The 16,008-nt window shown below is 48.4% G+C and overlaps 1 protein-coding gene across 2 annotated transcripts in view; it reads right to left on the bottom strand.

Annotated features, from left to right (window-relative positions):
* The window catches only part of ralgapa2 (Ral GTPase activating protein catalytic subunit alpha 2), a 69,739-nt gene that overhangs the window by 15,177 nt on the left and 38,554 nt on the right, over nt 1–16,008 (bottom strand). The window contains exons 19-29 of one of the 2 annotated variants that reach the window (XM_084482500.1): nt 15,861–15,951; nt 15,425–15,595; nt 14,082–14,282; nt 12,714–12,907; nt 12,409–12,507; nt 11,536–11,691; nt 5,335–5,463; nt 4,464–4,592; nt 4,052–4,110; nt 3,372–3,480; nt 1,619–1,729 (exon numbers count right to left, since the gene is read on the bottom strand). In XM_084482500.1, the coding sequence (XP_084338626.1) occupies nt 1,619–1,729; nt 3,372–3,480; nt 4,052–4,110; nt 4,464–4,592; nt 5,335–5,463; nt 11,536–11,691; nt 12,409–12,507; nt 12,714–12,907; nt 14,082–14,282; nt 15,425–15,595; nt 15,861–15,951 (1,449 nt within the window). The remainder of the gene's footprint in view (nt 1–1,618; nt 1,730–3,371; nt 3,481–4,051; nt 4,111–4,463; nt 4,593–5,334; nt 5,464–11,535; nt 11,692–12,408; nt 12,508–12,713; nt 12,908–14,081; nt 14,283–15,424; nt 15,596–15,860; nt 15,952–16,008) is intronic. The other variant, XM_084482501.1, reaches the window with a different exon arrangement.

Here is a 16,008-nt window from a genome sequence, read left to right as displayed (position 1 = left end):
ATACAAATGTACACTGTTGGTATGCAAGTGTGGATATGTTGGTTGGATAAAGCAGTGTTTGTGTGTGACTATGTGCACACACATACCCCATGCATGCGCGCACACACACACACACACACACACACACACACACACACACACACACACACACACACACACACACACACACACACACACACACACACACACACACACACACACACACACACACACACACACACACACTAAAAGTAAGCCGTGGTGGATGTTCATGCAGCCTCTCCGAGGACTCAGAACAATGTTTTGAGATCATTACGTTTGTTGATGCCACGTGTTGTGCTGCCATTTTGTTCTCTCAACTGTTACGACCGGCACTTTAGGCTGGAACAGCCTCCCATTAGCCTATGATTGTTGATGCCATCGCTGGACTTGAGGGTGGCTGTGAGGCTGGGATGGTCGGACTGCCTTTTATACTGCTTGTTAGTCCAATTTAGTTCCTTAAAAGCGTTGCAGGGAATTTCAGCTCTTGTCTGTGTTGTTATTGCCGAGATAAACGTTGCATTTCCAAAAAGATCACCAAAACTTTGTTAACCAGTGTGAGACCAGGAGAACTAAGTGTGATTCTTCTTATATTTACAGGAAATGTTGATTATTATACTTTGTATTTAATGTTCAGAATTGGACCTCTTAGTGCCTGGGCGGGCTGGTTGTCACCCGTCTTAGCTGCTGTGTGTTTATGAATGGCTCCCATGAAGGGACAGCAGAGCATTTGTTTTAGGGAAGGGAGGAGGGTCAGCAAGGTACAGAATGGAGTCGTCATATATGTATCTGCAGGGTGCGATTTGTTGGGGGGGATGGGAGGGATCATCCCCCCCTCAGGTTATTTTTTTTTTGGAAAATGAAATGTTTCATGCATTTTTTGTTTGCATTAAAGTTGAATGTTCAACTGTTCAAATGTAGGGTAATAGGGCCTAGCATTAACTTAAAAAAAAAATTAGGCCTGTTGATTGCCTATTTTTTCATGATTAAAAAAACAAAAACAAAAACATCCCCCCCTCTGGTTTTTTGACAAATCACACCCTGTATCTGGAATAAGGAAGATAGTTAGAATGAAATTGCTCTTGTTTTCATATTTCCAGCAGGTGTGTCGGGGGGAGAGTGCAACACTCACTGATGACATGGCAGTGTACTGTGTCTTTTTATATCATCTTGTCACATAAATACATTTGTACCCATTTGTTCAGATCTCGTTCCACGAAACACAATGTGAGAAACAAAGGGATTGTCTCCTTATCACAGAGTCTGTTTGGAAAATGCCCCAAAAATGTGAAAAGATAAAAGCTTCAAATCCAAAAGGAAGGTTTTTACCGTTCAGCATGTTGAATTTCTGGAGCTAGACTCAGGTGTTCTGCCCAAATTCTTGATAAAATTGAAAACATGTGGACCCATTACTATGAAGAACCTCTAAAAGTTCCAATGGCTTGGGAGAAATTTCTCATCTTCCTTACAATGTGCCCATTACAGGCTGATTGGAATTCAAGTGTGTGTGTGTGTGTGTGTGTGTGTGTGTGTGTGTGTGTGTGTGTGTGTGTGTGTGTGTGTGTGTGTGTGTGTGTGTGCGTGCGTGCATGCGTCCTACCTCGATGATCTTTTTGGGCAGAGTGGGCTCCAGCCTCTGGAGGTGTTTCCAGTGGGAAATCAGGAGTTGAAACACGTCACACGCAACCTGGGCCACTGCCTTGTTCCCAAACTGTGTACACAGAAACGAGGGGGGAATGGAAACAGCACCGCGCAGTTAACTCAATAGACGTCTTATGCATGTACTTACTGTAGACCACGCATCAATATTAACAGAGAGCCAGGTGTACTGTATATTCTCTATGGCCATCTGAAGTAGATCATTTTAGAATCAATTTTATTTAGGGTGAATCTAGCATTTTGTACGGTTTGTTTACGTTTTGCCCCCCCTTAAATTATTGTAATTTCTGGTAGAAAATTGGAAAATGATGAAATAATAAAAATCCAGGTCAACGTCGTAGGGCTGCAGTTCATAACAAAAAAAAACATGTATTTAACATTTCCCTCACTTGTGGTCCTATTGTATCTCGCTGTGTCACGAAGAAAAAAGGGGACAAATAAAAAAGTAAATTACAGGGCGTCACAGCAGGCGCCACTATGAAAGGGAAAGTTTGCCAACATATTGCCTGCGACAAAAGTTCGGCGAACCCCCTTTCTTCTGGATTGCGTTGCCTCTCACTGTGCAGATAATCAGCATAATTTCTTTACCACTTCAGATACGGCCTCATTCCCACTGGACTGATTTGCGGGGGGACTTCAGTTGTTGACAATTTTCCGTCAAATGTGGATTTCTTCAGTGATTTAAAAGAAGGAAAAAAAAAAAAAAATCTTTTGCGGAGAAATAGAATTTCCCATTTCTTCCAATTGAATGCCTCTCAACATGTAACAAGGACAGACAATGCGGGGAGTGCAAAAATGGCCAAACACAAAAAAGGGGCCCTGAGAGTTCAGCACCTGCTTTTAGAAAAGAGAGACTCGCGGCGGTGCTCTCCCCTTGTAGCCCCCCCCACTCCCACCCCGTCTCCTCTTCCCCCGCACCCTCCTAGCCCCACACCCCGCTATTTTGGGGCTGGCTGAGTCTGTGTGTCAAGTTGTGCAGGGGAGTGATTACTGCTCCATTAGATGGGGGGGATTTGGGATTGGTGGCTTGGTTCGATTAGGAGGAGGGGCATTGGGTGTGTGTGTGTGTGTGTGTGTGGGGGGGGGGGGGGGGGTGGACAGGAAGCCAGGAGATGCTGGTGCTGCCACTGCTTAAAATGGTCCATACGGACAGAGAGAGTGAGTGGCTGTGGAAATTACAGCACCAACCCAAAACCTCTCTCGCAAAAAAAGCCTAAAACACACAGCAGCTTCCTCCAGTTCTCTGCATCCCTTCACACAGTGAAGCGGGGGGGGATAGTCCAAAAAGACAAAGAGAAACAACCAGCCCTTCTTCGTCCATGATCACCCCTCATCACGCTCTACCCCGGGCTGCCCTCACAGGCGCTGAAATTGTTCTTCCTGTTTTGTGTCATTTTGTCTCGGTGGCATGATGCGTTGTTGTCATGAACTCTGATTGCTGTGATGGCCTTATGTTGTTTTGAGGTTTCGGATCACGGGACTTGCGATGTGATTAATAACAACAACGAGGAGGAAGGAGAAACATAACTTCAATAAAAGAATAAACTTTTACAAAACAACAAACTACAACACAATCTCAACCAGTGGGGGAAGGTGGTGGCGTTGGTGGGTGTGTGTGTGTGTGTGTGTGTGTGTGGGGGGGGGCGGCTCTGGTTAAACATGGCATGTGATCGGCGACCGGCTGCACCGCTGACCTTCAGTGTCACCCCCAACACGTTGATGGCGTCCTTCACGTGATGGTGGATGTTCTTCTGCATCAGCTCCTCACACACCCACAGGCCCAGGCTGCACACCGCTATGCACCTGGTGGGAGATGAGAAGGGACGGACGACACCGCAGGTCAGGACACCTTGATGCCGTGCATCACCCAAGTGGGTGCTACACATTGGTGGTGGTTAGTGAGGTCCCCCTTCACTGTAAAGCGCTTTGAGTGTCTAGAAAAGCGCTATATAAATTCAATTAATTATTATTATTATTACAGAACAAGCATAGCCTGGAAACCCAGACCCACATCTAGAAAGCTGTAGGGTCTGGCAACGAGTAATGAAAATGGCCCAACTCGAGGGGCGGCACCAAGCATGCATTTGAAAATATCACTGCACGCAACTGGATAACACTACGACCAATCAGTAGAATACAAGGGGTGACGTATCCAGACCAGCGGAGCTAACCAATAGATAAGACTCTTGTCGTATCCGGTCGGTAAAACAGCAACGCTTTTGGCCCGCCTATATCAGATACACCGGTGTGGTTCAGAGTGACTCGCTGAGCAAATAAAAATTGTGCTCTCATGACTCTGGATTTCCAGGGTAGAACAAGCAGACAATAACCCTCAGATGGAGAGCGGAGGGCGGGGACACAGCGCGCCTCGTACCTGGCTCCTTCCGAGGGCTCGGTGCGGGCCTCCTTCAGCAGGATGTTGACCAGGTAGTCCTGCAGAGAGAGACAGTGGCGCACACATTTTAACAACCTCCCTCCGTTTAGAATCCTGTAACATCCTGATCTAGGGCAGAATCGGCAGCTGGTAGTATTTGGAGTAAATTGGTTGGCACATTGAACATCATGTAGTTCAGAATATTAATTATACCAACGTTTGTTTTTTTCCTCCCCTTTAATTCACCATCTTTTTTTTTTTTTTAAACCGCACTAATGGATATTGAATCGTATGCACCATCAAACTAGAAACGGTGGTTCAAAACAACAGCCACCACACAGGAGCCGGGCCGCGGTGCGGCGTGTGTCTGGCCGCCGTGAGGCGGGTGAGAACGTGCGGGGATGCGCGTCACCTTGATGTCCTCGTTGCCCACGACGACGTGGTCGGCGCCGGGGGCGGTCTGCAGCAGCGGAATCTCCCGGTAGAGGTTGGGGAAGCAGACCAGGGAGCCCAGCAGCATCTGAGCCTCCGTTCTGGGAGCCTGGCCGGCGAGCGCGGGGAACAACAACAACATTATCATTAACGCACTAATGCTGCCCTAAACTAACAGCAGCCTGGTTCCAGGAACACGCCGCATGAATAACATGAGCTCACCGGGCATGGGGAGGGAGGGGGGGGGGAATTATCCATCCGTAGGGAACACGGATGATTTTATTATTTGTACGTATTTATGTGTTTACTTGTAATTCTCTAATAAAATATGTTGGATGTTAAAGTGGAACGATGGGACACCTGAGTGTTGTTCTGAATGGATCTCTATGAACACGTACGCCGGGACTCTCGTGCTAGTCGCTGCTGCAGCAGATTGATCAACTCACCAAAAACGCTCACTCTCAGCTATATGGAATATACCAAAAGGTTCTACATCTTTACCCGTGCTGAAGGTTAGGCAGGGTTAATGTGTGTACATTTGCAAAGCATGATAGAGTGATAGTAACAAGGAAGTGGACAGCAGGAGCAGGGCGCTATAGAGCACACCATGATCCAACGCTCTACATGTAGAGATACAATACATACACGGAACATGTTACATTGAACACGTCTTTCATTCTTGTGAATATCAACTCACTGAACAGTAGGATACCTCAGGTGAGAGTTAGCATACCTCAGGTGAGTCTGTATATCCCGGTTTAGTCAGTATACCTCAGTTGAGTCAGTAAATCCCAGTTGAGTGTCAGTATATCCAAGGTGAGTATCATGACATCCCAGTTGAGTCAGTGTACCTCAGGTGAGTCAGTGTTCAGGACTCTCGCGGCTGCGGTGATGAAGTCTCCCACCAACATGGAAAAGCCGGGGAGGCCCAGGAAGAAGAACCGCGGGGAGCAGGAACGGATCATGGTGTTGAGGATGTCCTGCAGGTCAAAATCACACACACACACACACACACACACACACACACACACACACACATTTTATATGTACGCATACATACAATAAGCTCTGTAAGAAAAACATTGGATCCTAACAGAAGGTGATCCTCTGAATAAGAACAGGACTCCATGGTCTTGTTTTATGCCGTATCACATGAGACTAGGACCACCACTTTTGGATTCCAGTTGAGTGAGCACAACGAGTTATATACTGCCATCGGAAAAAAAGCAGCAAAGCTGTCAACATCAATGCACCCCCCGCCCCCCCTTTCCCTCAGAGAATTAAACACATCCTGTTTTGAACGTGCTCGTAGAGAAAAGGCATTTAACAGTCCATTCCCTGAAAGAAAGGGGAGAGCAGTCGGAATGAGAGTGATAAAGGGAGAGTGGGAGAGATGCAGCAGAGGTATTGTTCACTACAAAGGGTGGGTGCAAAGAAGACCGACTTTTCGAGTCACACACACACACACACACACACACACACACACACACACACACACACACACACACACACACACACACACACACACACACACACACACACACACACACACACACACACACACACACCTGTAATTAAAGCCAGGTAGGAGGGCATTGTCCTGTAGAGATACAGACGGCTTTAGCGGCAGATGGGTGCTTTTTCTCCCCCACTGCTGACATATGCCGTACTGCAGCGGTACCGCGCTGTACAAACACTGCCTCACTTCAACGTATGTGGACATGCAACACCCCCCCCCCCCCCCCCCCCCACACACACACACACCCCCCAAGCGTTTTCACAGCAGACTCTGCGTTGCATTTTTTTTCCCCTTTACTTAATACATGAAAAAAAAAAAAAACGGAACAAACAAACCAAGAAAATGAAATGTGTGTTCGATCTCGGAACCCCGGGGAACATATAAACGCGTGGGGACGGTGTGAGAATGCCCTCAGAGGACCGGGGACCCGAGGCAGGGCGGCGGCCCTGCTATCAGGGGGGGGACGTGCGTGTGCACGCTTTTGTGTACCAAAGGCCCGCCCTGGCTGCGCCTGAAACACCTGCCTTCTTCCACCGCCATAAACACGTGTAAATCGCACAGTTCAAACATCCCCCCCCCCCGGGCACCCTGCGCGAGACGCAGTGGAGGGAGGGGGGGGGGGGGCACCTTAGCAAACAGCAGACACGCTCGTGCCTGCCACAGTACTGTACACCCCCCCCGCTCCCTCCCTCCCTCCCCCCGCAACACCACCGCCACCCCCTCCCTCCTCCCTAACCTGTGGCATTTATCACCTCAAATGAAGCCTTGGTAAACACAGAGCGCGCCAGAACAAAGTGGGAGCAGAGTAAACACACGGAGGGCCATAAGTAGGGAGTCAAAACACACCCCGACACACGGCGAGGATTGTCAGGGAGGGAGAGGGAGAAAGGGAGAGAGAGAGAGAGGGGGGGGGGGGGGGGGGAGTAGAGAGAGAGAGAGTCATAGAGAGAGAGTGAGGCAGCCAGAGGGAGAAAGAGTGAGAGTGGTGGGCTCGCGGGCCCATTTCGCCCTCGTTTCTCTGGTAATTAACCTCCGAGGCATATTGCGGCGAGCAGTTGGAGGTAATTAAGATGCGACAAACTGGTCGCCTGATTGCCTGAAATGAGCATTTTAGAGGAAGCCGGCGATGCAGAGTACAAAGTGTTTCCAATTGTCTACGAAAGTGGCAAGGGACCCGGTCTGTAAGGTGCATGTGTAGGAGGGTTGTGTGTGTGTGTGTGTGTGTGTGTGAGTGTGTTCGTAAAAATGGGAATTTGGGCCCCGCCGTGCGGTCTTGTGTTGGCAGTAGGAATAGTCACCTCCTTAACAAAAGGTGCATTAACGCGCCTCTGAAAGGGTCGCCCCTGACCTTTTCATTTGACACACACACACACACACACACACACACACACACACACACACACACACACACACACACACACACACACACACACACACACACACACACACACACACACACACACACACACACACACACACACACAGGGTCACCAGGTTCACTCTGGTCCACAAAGTGTACACATGGCCCTGGGCCCCTCAACGGTGGCCCTCACATTGTGGCACACCGGGCGCCATTCCTGGTTCCTTTGGGGATTACGGACCTCTTATCAGAGAAGGTTTGGGGGTTTCCGCGGTGCACCTGTACAGTTATGCGAGGAGACGTTTAATCATCAACCCAGTGGAAGTGGAAGTCCAGGCGAGGGTTGGGCGATTTCTCTAACTGTTGTATACAATTACCACGGTGTCCATGTCAATACCGTCTCCAAACATGCATCTACCCGTTTCATTTTTTTTCCACACTTGTTCGAATTTCTCCAACTGCCATTGATCAGGGGTCGTGCTTACCATCTGCTGCTGACTTTCAGGCTAAAGAAGTTGATCTGACGTCAGCCAGTCAGTGGGCGGTGCTTGACCTGAGGGCTGAGCCAATGGTAGAGAAAGCGCTCAAATGGCAGTAGGTTCTATCCTCGTGAGGGAGCTAGTTTAAAAACAAAAGGATGCACCTAAAATGCATTTTTACATTTTTGGTCAGCAATAAAAGGCATATTGACTAATGACCTTCAGCATACATTCATTTGTTTACTTTATATTTGAGGTAGGCAATTTACTTTAGAAGCATTTCTTGACATTTCTGGTGGATTTTTCTTGTTTATGACACCGATCAATAAATCATATGCTCTGATCCAATGATATGCTACCTGTGGCTGGGGCAGGCCTGTAATAAGGCCCAAATGAAATTATTGCCTAGCTTTCCCTGTCTGTCTACCTACTTACCTACCTGGCTAACTGCACGCACACTTTATGAAGCGGGTAAGAAGCAGGTAAGATGTGTGAATGAGTACGGTAAAATGAGCTCAAACAATATCGGCAAACATAGATAAATAGATGGATACTTTTATTGATCCCCAAGGGGAAATTCAAACATGAAGAATATCGAGAAAAACATGAAATACGATGTTGTTGCTGCCCGAGCTGGCTGGCAACGTGGCTCCATCTCTCGGTGAAACAGCTTGTTATCACAGCGTTTGAGGCAACTGATAGACAGATAAAATGCTGATTTCATAATTCCTTTCGGCTTCTTGGCCTTGCCTAGTCTTCTTACACAAAGTTTTGAATAGCCAGCATATGAAAGGTCATCATTTATCGCAAGTAAACTAGGCTCAAAGTAGCCTTATCCTGGATTTGTGTTCCTTATGTATGAACCAAGAAAAAAAGAGGAAAACAACGATTTGCAGACGATTGTTACCACCCTGTGGCAGAAAAGAGCAAAGCAGCTCATAGCAAATAGGAAACAGACGTTTTGAGATACAAGTAGCTTTTTTTGACAGTTCAACCCTAAACTGCAATGATTTGAGGTTTTAATGGTTTTAAAAATGGATTGTGCCAAAACCAAGTCCATGCTGAACCACACCAATTCTAAGCTTAATGGCAATGAGGAGGTGGACAAAGGTACTGCTTTTCCAAACTGTTCAATAATGTACTCCATTGTGAAAAAGGGGGTATGTTTAGTGTGGAGCCAGGAGAGCAGCTTTGTGAAACATGTATTTAACCACTCGTGGTTTAACCAAGGGTATCCACTTGGCAAAATGTAATCACTGCAATCTGACTGCAATCAGAGTGTAAAATGGTTTCTTTCTTAAGGAAAGCTAGCAGTTTATTTCACACACACACACACACAATTTTTCAGGCAATGTTTAGAAAATTCCTCGAAGGCACAAGGAAGGCAGTATCAAGTTCACACAAAGCAGGATCTGATTGCCGGCATGTTGCTTATTTGCAGATATGGCATAAGGTTTACGTACCGCCGCGTCTCCGGCGCTACATTCATGGCCAAATAAACATGCCCACTATAGATCTGCAAAAGCCTGAAGGTATTGTGTGAATTGCCGTTTTCCTTCCACTGTTGTTTCACTATTGAGTCGGGGTCGGTTTATGGTGGCCCACATACTGTGGCGCTGGACAGCGACAAGGCTAGTCAGTCCCATTAGATAGGTTACTGCCATTGTGCCGCGGCCTAGCGGCGCTCGCGGCGGCTGGAGGCGCGGGCGGACAGCCGGGTCAACAGCCCTGACCTTGGCACTCTGTCGGTTTGCAGCCCCTCCAGGGTGACTGCTGTCTACCCTTCGAGCGCGCTCACGTGTGCCTGCCGGCGGGGGGGGTGGGGGGCTGGGGGGGGGGGGGAGTCGCACTGGGAGTCCCTCCATTGTGGCCGGCGGTGCGCATCGCAAGAGGGTAACCTTAGTAACGACGGACGGATGGACGGATAAAAAAAGAAAAGAAGATAGAAATTAAAAACTAAACGAGCTACGGCGGTTCCGTCTGTCTGTACAGTTGCAAAAATGGATGAATGAAATATGTAAAAGAGTTATTCATGGTGCAATTCATGGTTATTGTTATTATCTTATTAAGCATCTTCCAATCATCCAATTCAACCCCTGCTTAGGTTGGCCGTTGATCCCTACCGGCCGGCTGCTAGAGAGGAGAGTAGAGGAGGCGAGAAGAGTGGTGAGATGGAGTAGAAAGAGAAAGTATGATGGACTGGAAAATGTACGTGTTTTGGGAGTGTGTGCATGTGTGTGTGGCAGGAAAGAAGAAAGAGGAGGAGGGAGGGAGGAAGAAGAGGGGGAGACAGAGGAAGGGGGTGGAGGGGGAGGATGGGGGGAGTGGGGAAGGGGGTGAGTGAGTAAGAGGCACTTTCTTATGTTAAGCAGGCGTGCGGCTGTCCTCCATTGTGTTGCGTGAGGACCCTTTTCTCCAGCCAATTTGAGCACGCTTCGGTGGCCAGCCCTGCACCGGGCCCCCCCTATGCATTATCCAGAGCCACAACAAAAGCTGGAGAATGCTGCCTTGTCCCTCAGTGTGTGTGTGTGTGTGTGTGTGTGTGTGTGTGTGTCCCACCACAACCCCCCCCCACGACCCACACAATCATTGCTCCACTCTATACTGCGTTCCCCAACCCTCCTGCTCAGCCCCCCACAGCCCACAAATAATACCTACCCGCCTCCGCTCCTTCACACACACACACACACACACACACACACACACACACACACACACACACACACACACACACACACACACACACACACACACACACACACACACACACACACACACACACACACACACACAAAGGGCCACTCGGGGGCCCCTGGCCCAACGTGTCAGCCTGACGGAGCGCGACAGACATCAATCCTTAATTAATCACGTATACGCGGCGGGGGCTCCAAACATTATTTAACGACACGGAAAACATTCTAATAAGCTTGTCGCACCGCCAAGACGCAATGGAAACCCAGGCCGCGAGGGTGACCGCGCAAACACACATATACACACACACACACACGTACACACACACACACATTGAGATACGCACATCCAAAACAAAGGAATTTAATCACAGCCACCCTTCCGCATCCCCCCCCTTTTATCCCCATCCTTCTTTGTTTTGGTGGGCTCCTTCGCCTCCCGCCAGGCCCTGGGCTGGTAGGGATGGAGCAGGGCCAGATTTAAACAGAGACCCAGGGTGTGGCTTCAGGACGGGAGGGAAGGAGAGGAACCGCCGTGGGGGCCAAAAAAAAACAAAAAAAAAACGGGCCTGCTCGCCAGTCAGTCACGGCGAGTGTACACCATTAACCAGCTGACGGGGAAACCCCTGTGCCCCCCCCCCCCCCTCCGACTTTGCGTTGTCCGCATCTGTCCTCAAGATGACCCCGACTAGGTGGTGCACGGAGGGAAGATACAACAGGGTGGGGCGGTGAGGTTGGGGTTCATGGTTCGACTGACCCCCAGCAGTGGGGGAAGTGACCAGGTATAGTGGCAGCGTCTCTCCATAGCGGCCCGAGAGGAAATCAGGCATTTCTACAATGCTGCAGAACGTATATCTACGGGGGTGGGGGCCTGAATGCCTTGCATGTCAGGTAGCATGAGCTGTTGCGCCATCTATGGCCGGGTGATGAGGAACACACGCAAAGGAGGAATAAAAACACAATGGCAGAGAGTCCGAGTATCTGGCGACCCCTAATGGCCGTACCTGGTCATCGCTGGTGAAGCCCCGGTGCATCACGTGGTAGAGGTGAACCAGGAAGTCGCTGTTGGGGAGGACGTCCTGGTGCTTGGTCATCATCTCACAGATGAGCTTGTAGGCCTGGAGCTTGCCTGCTTTGAACTCTGCCGGCAACGTGGTGGCCTGCCAAGGACACACACACACACACACACACACACACACACACACACACACACACACACACACACACACACACACACACACACACACACACACACACACACACACACACACACACACACACACACACACACAGCGATAGAGAGACAGAGAGCGAGAGAGAGAGACAGAGAGATACGTAGAGACAGAGAGAGAGACACACAGACAAAGAGACACAGACAGAGATACTAGCATTAGCATCTAAGGGTGATCCATACTTTGTGTATGTGTCTTCAGTCTTGTTTTTCCCTAGCCTACGAAAGGAACTGAATGTAAATGTCTGTCTCTGAACTCACTCAAAATTAAAAGGATGTTAACTTGAAGTTAATAATGTGAAAGCTGGATAAACGGTTGAATGAAAACAGGTTTTATGGTTTCTTCCACAATGTTTTATTTGGCATCAATTACACAGACTTCAGTGTAATTAACCTTATATTACGACAAGAAAAACACAAGGTAAAATATAAATAAATAAATAAATATATATATATATATATATATATATATAATATAAAAATAAGTTTTTGCAAATGCCAGGTGATTTAGATCTGCTCTATTCAAAAACTCACTACTTTTTTTTTCCACTTTTTTCTCCAAATCAAAGCAAATCGAATGAAATACATTTTGCATGTCGCATTTTACTGCTGAGTGTGTATCTGGGAGTGAAGGAGATGTGGTTACCCTGAAGAGCCAGGAGGCCAGCATCCTCAGTGGGGGAATGAAAGGAGGCCGGGGGGGCGAGGACTGGTTGTCCACGCTGATGCCCAGGTTGTCCCTGATCTGGGGAGACACACGTGCACTCAGCTCCAGCCCATCAACATACACTGTGTACTTTGACCAACAGCATGGAAACAAATGTCTATGCAGCGACTCAAAGGGCCATTCAGATTTCAGAATTTCCGCTTTGGGGAGATGCTCTGTGTCTACAAAATTACAATTACAATTACAAAATATGATTGGAACTAGGAGTGGGGGGGAGGAGTTACCTTATCCAGCTTGTGCCAGATCTCGTAGAGGTAGCAGAAGACCTTGGCGTGGATCTTGGGACAGCGGATGTTGTTCACGTCGCCCATGATACCCAGAATCCTTCGCCAGAGCACAAAGGCCGAGTCGGCGTGCCAACCGGTCAGGCTGCCGCCGGCGATGATGCTGACGTCATCCGCAAGGCACTCACTGCTGTCTGCACGTCCCCAGCGCAGGAAGGACACAGAGAGACACAGGAAGTTAGGAGTAACTGATTACTGAGGAGGCTTATGGCAATGCGTACAATATTAATGCCCTGAGTGGGAGTTTGAAAATGCTACATTCATCTCAATCAAGTGGTGCACATCACTGCTTAGGCAAAGGAAAAATAAGAAAGCTATATTTGGTTACTGTGATAGCATGTTTGTGATTGGTTCCCCTGGGTGTCTCTTTCCATACAGCCTATAGCTAGACGAACCGATTATAACCTACTAACCCATCAGGCACCTTGTTTAGACAGGTTACTCTAAGCATGTATTTATCAGGGGATAATGCAATAATCCAAAATAATCGGCAATGAACTCAGTCTCGTTTCTTCTTGAATTGGTCTAGAGGTTGAAGCCTCACATGTGCGATGTATTGAAATAAAATAAAATGCAATTTATTAAACAACCTGTTGTACAATTGCATCCAAGCAATGTGTCTCAACATTTCGATAGGATCAGAGTGGGATGGGAGGGTGGGACACAACTAGGACATCCATGTTTCTCATAGCTTTCAGGAAACAAGTAACACATGTAACATCAAGATGAACACAGGATGACAACACGGGTAGACCGCCCACAGCGCCACCCAGTGGACAGTAGCAGGATTATGATTATGTCACATTTTCTTTCAATATATGTGACGAAAATGTTTTTTCCTACATCTAATACTAGAAAATTAGATGAGGAAATTATATTTTGTAGATTGATATTTGTAGGATATTTTATCAGGTTGTGATTGTAAAGGTAGATATGTAGACATGTGTTAAATGTTTATATTATACCTATTATACCTAAATTATACCTACCGTTTACATGTATTAAGTGTATAAATCAAGGGGGTTACAAGTAGGCTGACCCAGTGTCTAGATCTTATGTAAATTAGTCAACTGGTGCATCTATCTATCTATCTATCTATCTAGGAGTGGTCCAGATCAGGAGGTAGATATAGACTATAAGTAGACTGACTCAGGGCGTGGTCCAGATCAGGAGGTAGATATAGACTATGTAAAGTAGACTGACTCAGGGCGTGGTCCAGATCAGGAGGTAGATATAGACTATAAGTAGACTGACTCAGGGCGTGGTCCAGATCAGGAGGTAGATATAGACTATGTAAAGTAGACTGACTCAGGGAGTTCTCCAGGTGGCAGTACTGCGAACACTCTGTGTGCACAAGCAGGGCCGGCGAGGACGGAGGGTTGGGGTGCTGGTTCCGGTGCTGATGATGGTGGTGGTGGTGGTGGAGGTTGGGATGATGATAGTTGTGAGTGAGATAAAGGTGGTGCTGGGAGAGGGGAGCAGGGCGGGCGAGGAGGGGACAATCAGAACCTAAAGCAAACAAACAACAACAACAAATGGACAGGGTGGGAGGGGAGGGGAGAGGGTGGGGAGTACAGGGAGACAGAGGGAGCGTGAGGAGTTCAGTAATGATTAGTGTTGGATTTGACCCAGACAATACACTGTGTACACAGGGGAGGTGTGGAACATGTAATCCATCAAGGGAGGATGGGGGAGAGAGGGATATGGTGGGGGCGAGAGAGAGGGGGAGGAGGCTATGGTTGACGAAAGGGGCTCAGGTAGAGAGATCATCTCTTCCTTGGTTTCACACAATGAGTTGAGACGCGAATTCAACACAGCAAAGTAAACATCACAATTAAGGATGTGTGCATGACTGTGCGCGCACGTGTGTGTGTGTGTGTTCAAGCAGTCAACACCTGCCAGGTGATCGTATGGCTAATCCAGACTGACCGAGGGCTTGACCCCCGGTCAAGGCTACAGGTGGAGAGAGAGCAGGCACCGCGGGGCCCCCTCCGTGGGGCCCGACACTCCCATGCAGCTCGAGTTCCACCTCCATGAGGGCCCACAGCTAAAGCTAATCTGCCGAAAGGTCAGGTTGTGTGTGGGGGTCCGAGGTCCTATGGCCAGTGGGGCAGGACATCCACACCTGAAACTAACTCGGGCCATTCAATCCGTGCCGGCCCAGGAGCTTGTTCGCAAGCGATTGCCTTTTAAAAACAGCCCAAGTGATTTGTTCAGCGGTCTGATTGGATATTTATTATTTAAAAAGGGAATGGTGGAGGGGAAATGAATGGTTGCGGGAAAATGTAGCACTTCCAATCACAATTCCCTCTAATTGCCTTTTTCACTGCATATTTTTAGCTTGAGCTTGCCTTTGGCCCTCGGCCAAGAGCTCCCACTAAAAGCCATTTAATGAACTTTTCTAGGTTCTGCCTCAGAACTAATCCCAGGGCTATAATATTTTTCCTGCTAATAACGGGTGGAAATAAAGAGTCTAGAATAACCCTGAAGGAGAACCCAAATTAGTTTTGATAAAGCCTTTAAAACATTTGTTAAGGAACATTAAAATAATACTAATAAAAGAATAACTGTTTCGAGGCCTGCAGTCCCATGAAGAACAGTCCGAGACCCCCGCCCCCCCCCCCCAGCGCCGATCCCTCGATTCCCGTTACCTGCCAGGGCCTCCTGGCTGAGCAGCAGGTTCCTCTGGTTCTGGGGGTCCGCCGTGACGTCCATGTGGGCCGACTGGGTGTCGGCCTCCTCCTCGAAGGCCTGCCACGTCTGCCAGGCCGCCTCGGCGTCTGCGGGGCAGCCGTTGGAGGTGTCACTGCTGACACTCTCGCCTGGGTGGGGCAAGGGGAGACAAACCCGGTTGGCATGGAGGGGGTCCGCAGAGAGGGGGGGGCCAGAGAGAGAGTGGCGTCGCTTTGTAGCGGGACGGTGCGTTGGATTAACAGCAGGTTTGTGGTGGCGTCAAATGTTCATGGAAACACGAGTGGGGATTATGAAACGACTTGTGCTTTAAAAATGTCCCATGTTGGAATACTTCAGAAATAATGCAATGACCATTGTGGAAATAAATATAGAAATGGTAGTGTGGCGTCTGACTTTTCTCCCGGAGCTTGGGCCGTATGTGGTTGGTCTGTCCTTCGGAAGCGCTGTCGAGCTCAACTGGACTGCTGCTTCGCCGGATCAGGATCTAGACCACGGCACAGTAGATACAACATGTAGGATGGAGAGTCAACAGGTGGGACCA

Source organism: Micromesistius poutassou (genome assembly GCF_964030765.1).
Source record: "Micromesistius poutassou genome assembly, chromosome: 17".
Taxonomy (NCBI): domain Eukaryota; kingdom Metazoa; phylum Chordata; class Actinopteri; order Gadiformes; family Gadidae; genus Micromesistius; species Micromesistius poutassou.
This window is presented reverse-complemented; position numbering and strand designations above follow the sequence as displayed.